General features: G+C 50.1%; 1 protein-coding gene across 6 annotated transcripts in view; it reads right to left on the reverse strand.

Moving 5' to 3' along the window:
• ACTN4 (actinin alpha 4) overlaps positions 1-6,377 on the reverse strand; it is an 80,395-nt gene extending 74,018 nt beyond the window's left edge. For all 6 annotated transcript variants that reach the window (XM_032248852.1, XM_032248854.1, XM_032248850.1 and 3 more), the window contains exon 1: positions 6,091-6,377. In XM_032248852.1, coding sequence (XP_032104743.1) covers positions 6,091-6,252 — 162 coding nt within the window. In that variant the 5' untranslated portion in view covers positions 6,253-6,377. The remainder of the gene's footprint in view (positions 1-6,090) is intronic.

Raw genomic sequence — 6,377 nt, forward strand, 5'->3', positions numbered from 1 at the left:
TGCCACCATGCCCAGCTAATTTTTTGTATTTTAGTAGACATGGGGTTTCACCACGTTGGCCAGGCTGGTCTCAAAGTCCTGACCTCAGGAGATCCACCTGCCTCGGCCTCCCAAAGTGCAGGGATTATAGGTGTGAGCCACCACCACAGCTGGCTGATTTCACTTTCTGGAGGAGGTGGGATCCTTTTCCAGGTCAGGTGTTAATTTCTTCCCTCCATAAGATCCTTTAAACAGGACTGGAATTTAAAATGATTCTGTTTCTCTTTGATTCATTGAAACTTACACTCCTTGATACCTGGGATACTGAATGAAACCTAACTCATAGACCTTCTTGAAGAAAAGTTAAGTGATACTTGTGCCACTTTCAGACACTTAATAACAAATTCTGGCGCCTACACTGTCAACACTGTAAAACTAAGTTTCCTTGTAACTTGCTTTGATGTTTCCAAGTTTAAACCCATCCTAAAGAAGACTAAGAAGCTCTCAAACTACCCAATGATAGAAAGACTTCTTTCAGATTTCCAGATGACAGTATATTTGTATCTGCTCAGGTAGAAGCTTCCGTCTCTCTTTTAACAGGCCAGTGCTTCAGTTACCACTGCCATTGAATTACCCACTTGCTATCACTTGCCTCTTATTTCCATGAAAAAAGAAAAGGAGGAAAAAGCTCTTTAAGTTTTATCTTGTTTAAAGGTAACACGAGTGGTTTTGTTATTCCGTAAACTAAATACATAAATAAAGGCCAAGGAAGGAAACGGAGGGAAGGGAACAAAATGTGAGAGACTTCACTAAATGAAGGAATAAAGATAAAGCCAGAGGAGTACTGCTCTAGCATATACTAAGGCCAGGGAAGAGATAAACATGTTGATAGATCAGCTATTCAGAAAACCTGAATGAGCAAGTGACGCCAGAGCAAACAGCTGTTCACTAATTATGTTCGCCATTCCCTTCTGCCCTTCAAAAAAGTAAAAGCAGCAGCAAGGGAATCATTTTTTTAAAAGAACAACCTAAGATCCGGTCAAAGACTTGTACAATTCCCAGCAAACCATAAATCAGTGTAGCAAAAGCTGAAAGTGTTCATCTCAACAGTTTCAAATTCCTTGGGCCTTCCCAAATCAATTCTTTTTTGGCTCCATTCTGTTTGCTAAATAGCATTGCCAGATAACTTGTACTACACACTCAGTTCGCTCTGTCTGGCCAAAGTCTGCCACGACTGGAGTACATGTGGAAATGGCAGAACTCCCCACCCCAGAGGCTTAGACTGGAATCCAAACTTGTCCCTGCTCCCCTCTGCCATCTGATTAAAAGGACATTTTGAGAGTACAAGACTACATTTTAACTGACCTCCCTGACTGTGTCAGAGCTTAATAGTACCAGCACCACCTGGATATTCACATACCGCCCTGTTTCCTCCAACACTTTCCCCTGAACTTTTCCCACGTGGCAGCCAGCCCACTTGGGGCCATGCAGTCGGCTACCATTAAATGGAAGCTTTTAGCACCAGTTCCAACTGCAGGGTGAGTCAGCTCCCTGACGCCAAAGTAGCCTCCCTGTCATCTTAAAAGCTGGAACCAGGGAAGGTGTTTCAAAAGCCAGAGGGCAATCCCAGGCCCACACCCTGGACCGCCTAGGATTAGGTGCGTGGCAGGTGCCACTCCAGGGCATCAGCCAGATCCAACTCTTAGCCAGGTGAGTGTGAGTGACCCTGCACTCCCAGGCCATCTTCCATACCTCACCTTTTCTTCAGTCATTATAAAAGTCAAGCTCTAAAATACATTCTGCAGAGGATGAGGGGAGAGAACGGAGTGCTAGCAGCTGAGTGGCTTCCCCTACCCCTGTTACAAGAGGGCAGAGTATACTTGCCTCTCACACATGTTTACATAGTCTTTTTTCTAGATAACAACTAAGTTTGAGTTTGATTCCTTTTATTTTTGGTAAGTGTGTTATTCAATTTTAAAAACTGTTAGTCTTAGCCAGATCCTAAGAGGTAAGCAATTAAGAGTAATGGAACAAAATAACAGATGGCTACTTTGGGGCTTCCATTATTGGCCTTTAAAAAGAAAAAAAAGATCCACTTTAAGAAAAACCAGGCAGGGTGCGGTGGTTCACACCTGTAATCCCAGCATTTTGGGAGGCCCAGGCAGGCAGATCACTTGAGGTCAGGAGTTCGAGACCAGCCTGGCAAACATGGTAAAACTCTGTCTCTACTAAAAATACAAAAACTGTCCAGGCATGGTGGCTCACACCTGTAGTCCCAGCTACTTAGGAGGCTGACACAGGAGAATTGCTTGAATCCGGGAGGCGGAGGATGTGGTGAGCCAAGTTCATGCCACTGTACTCCAGCCTGGGTGACAGAGTTAGACTCTGTCTCAAAAAAAACAAGAAGACTTTCAAATAATTAACTTATGTAATACAGCCCAAGCCAAAGGTCAGGGTTTAAACACTGGGGCCCCTGCAATAGTGATGTTTCAGTGAACACGAAAACTTTAAGTGAGGCATTTCTTCTTGCTGTAATGAGATTTGGCATAACCTTCAAGAGATCTTACCCTTCCAGTACAGCAGAGGGTGATGAGGTTACCCAGGCCCCCTTTAGAAACTGGGAGAGGGAACTATGACCCAGAACTGTAATTGCTCAAGAATTTGCTCAAAGACCAGAACAATGCTTCTACATCCCTCTAGGAGGGCACTCACGGCCGTCTCACGTAAAAACTGTTGCATAACCTGACAGGGGTCCCTAGAAGTCAGAGCAAAGGGCTTCCAAGCAGAAGTGAGACACACATCCCCTCTGATTTGGGCCAACTCCTGCTTCATTCCTAGAAGAATTCAATTCTACTCACTTTGAGGGCCTACAGCTGTTCTGGACACAGATTTTTTTGGAGTATGCATGTACAGGATCCTCAGGACTGTCACTCTTCCCATGCCCAGTGGTCAGCCTTGGAGAGGCAAGAAGGGCAACATATCATTCCCTAAAGTGACACTGCAATGTAGAAAAAACCCAGCCAGGCAGGGCGCAGTGGCTCACATCTGTAATCCCAGCACTTTGGGAGGCCAAGGCAGGCAGATCACCTGAGGTCAGGAGTTCAAGACCAGCCTGACCAACATGGAGAAACCCCATCTCTACTAAAAATACAAAATTAGCCGGGCATGGTGGCGCATGCCTGTAATCCCAGCTGCTTGGGAGGTTGAGGCAGGAGAATCACTTGAACCCGAGAGGTGGCGGTTGCAGGGAGCCAAGATTGCGCCATTGCACTCCAGTCTGGGCAACAAGAGCCAAACTCCATCTCAAAAAACAAACAAACAAAAAACCCCAAACCAACCAGACTGGGGTGGGTGTTTCTTAGAAGGTAGAGAGCCACACAGATTGGTGTATTCCTTTCCATTGTTCCTTCCCCCATTTCATAAAGGATCCCTACCCCATAACAGGAAAGGGCACAGAAGTGACACAGAGCAGCTACGGGTAAATATTTGCTGGAGGAGGTGTAACGCAGGAGGTACTAGAATCTGGCCCTGACTGAGACACTAAAGCAGCTGGTATTAGGTGAGCCACCCTTTTCCCTCAACCCCGCCTGGCCCTGGAGGAAGGGAGCTGGGAGGTAAGAGAATGATATATGGCAGCAAGACTTGGAGGTTCTGTGGAGTCCGGGTTTCTGCACAGAACCTAAATGCTACCCCAGCCTCACCCTGTGGGCAAGGGACATTAACCACAAGCACAGCCCACACCCTAACTCTCGGGAGGGAGTGGAACCTAGCTCGCAAAAGGAGTCACCTGGGGAGTGGCGGAAGACGGGAGGTGAGGAAAAAGGTCCTCCACCCCTATCACCTGAGAAAAAAGGTTAAGGGGCTCATTTTCTCCAGCACCTTCAGCTGCAGAAGACAAAGCCCAGACATTCTCAAAACAACACTGTGGCCCTTGCTCCCTCCAACTTTCCAGGTCTCCTGGCAACTCTTCACCTTTTCCAACCTGGCACTGCCTCGGGCAGCAAATTATTGTTAAGACTCCAGAACAGATCTCTCCTTCCTGTCAAAAAGAGCATTTATGGCAGCTATCGCAACATGTCCACCCTGCAGTAGGTGGGGCCACAGATAAGGACACCACTCCCACCAAGCCACTGCCACCCCCCTCAGTTACTACGGAAGAGAAAATTCAAGCAATGCTTGTAATGGGCCCAAGGCTATGCCCGGCCCCACCTTAGGCTGCCTTGGAACAGCAGCTCCTTCCACCCTTTCCCCTCCATCCAGGGCTACACTGCCTGTGCGGAGCTCTTGGGCACCAACTCACGCCCTTGAGAGGCTTCCAATCACTCCCCACTCTGCCAGCTCACCACTCAAAACCGTGTATTCTGTTCCTGAAAAATCTCCACCAAATCCACTCTCCCAAACTTTCAGGGCCCTTTCCAAAGTCCCAACTCTACACATGTCCCTCTTTATTAACAGAATCACCACAGGGACCCCTCGGATCCCTTTGCATTTTGCAGATAACAAAACTGCATGGAGAGTTCAAGGGTCTTGTCCAAGGCCACAGAGCTAATCAGTAACAAATCTGGAAAGAAAATCCAGATCTCCAGATCCCATGAAATGCCTCCAACTTCAAGTACCTCCCACCCACTTCACATACAAAACTCCTGAGCAACCCCTTCCCCACACACACCCACTCACAACACTGCTTTCTTTAGCTCTTCCTGCACACACTCGGAGCTCCCCCCTCAACCACACTGGATTATTCCCCCGACACACACACACACACACATAGACACCGACACCTCGCTCGAGGATCCCACTCCATTCTGATCACCTTTTCACGGCTGCAAGCCCTCCCAATTTGCTTCCCCCCGCCCCAACAGGGCCACTTGAACACAGTCTCTGCTTCAGGATCCTTTCACCTGCCCCGCTCTCTCCAAAAAAGACACAATTCTTCCTGGACACTCTCACCGCTTCCTCCCAAACTCCTTATTCTCCCTGCTCTCCAGTCCCAGGACTGCACCTCCAGGAGCCAGTGCGCCCTTCCTAGATTCCTTTCTCAGTCTATCCACCACGCGTTCCCTTTCTAATGAGACTTTCATTTTCCTAAACGAACCTCCCTACCATTATCCACCATTCCAGCTCACACTCCCTCCCAACGATCTCACCTTCTTCCTCTACACTTCCTCATTCTCTCCAACGATTTAGCGTTTCAGCTTCCCATCAAAATTCTTCAGGAAACCCCTCCCCAAATTATCCCCACTCTCCGTATCCCCACCCCCACTTCGGCTTCTCCATCCCTCATCAATTCCTTTTCTTCCTCCATCTCTCAGCCTTCTCCTCTTCCTTTTGGAACAGGGCATCCCAAACAAATCTCACCCCCTTCAACAACGTCTCATTCTCGGGCCCCTTAACTTATTCCGTCCGCACCATACCCTCCTCAGACCCCCAGTACCGCCACCTCTACCCTCCTCACATCCTCAGCCCATGTATTTTCACGCCCAATTCTGCCCTTAGCCCCTCTGTTTTCATCTTCCCAGCCTCCCTAGTCCTCCCACCCGTCTTTAGACCCCACAATCTCCATTCCAGCTTCTCACTTGATTCTTCAACCCCTTTAGAACTCCCCCAACCTGAGGCTCCCCCAGTTCCAATTTCCTTCAGATCTTTCTGCTCTCCAAATAACCCCTCCACACTCAAGCTCCTCCTCATACTTCCCAGACCCACAAATTCCCTTCCCAGCCTCCCCAAGTTCTCCCCCCAGCACCTCCAACCCATGCTCCGACCCCTCCAGCCCGCCTGAGATCCCAGCTCCATTTCAGCCTGCCCAATCATCTTCTCGGTTTCACCTAATGGCCCGCCCAGACCCTCCAGATCCTTCATCAGCCTTCCTGATTCCTTTTTTTTCATTCCAATATTCCCCACCCGGCCGCCAATTCTCTTAGATTCCCAATTCCTCCCTCGAGCTCGGCGATTCTTTCTCAGGACTCCAATTCCCTCCCCGGACCCGCCAATTCCTTCTCGGGACCCCCTGTTCCCACTGCAGACGCTCCAAAACCCTTTCAGGACCTCCCACCCCTCCCCAGGCCCCCTCGGAAAAGCCCCTCCAGCCCATCCGGCCCGCGGGCCGCGCACCTTGCGCTGCTGCTTCTCCCAGGCCGGGTCCAGCAGCAGGTCCCGGTCCCAGTCGTCCTCCTGAGCCATGTAGTCGCCCATGCTGCCCCCGCCGCCAGCGCCATTGCCCGCGCTGCTGGGGCCGTACTGGTATGACTGGTTCGCCGCGTGGTAGTCCACCATGCCGCCGCCTCAAACTCGCCCACCAGCCGGTCCGCTCCCGCCTCAGCTCCCGCCCCTCTGCCCGAGCCGCCGCCGCTGCCGCCGCTTCAGCTGCTTCAGCCCGCCCTCCGCCCGCGCCTGCGCAC

The sequence above is a fragment of the Sapajus apella genome, unplaced genomic scaffold, assembly GCF_009761245.1.
Source record: "Sapajus apella isolate SASKATOON/1434 unplaced genomic scaffold, GSC_monkey_1.0 scaffold68, whole genome shotgun sequence".
Taxonomy (NCBI): Eukaryota; Metazoa; Chordata; class Mammalia; order Primates; family Cebidae; genus Sapajus; species Sapajus apella.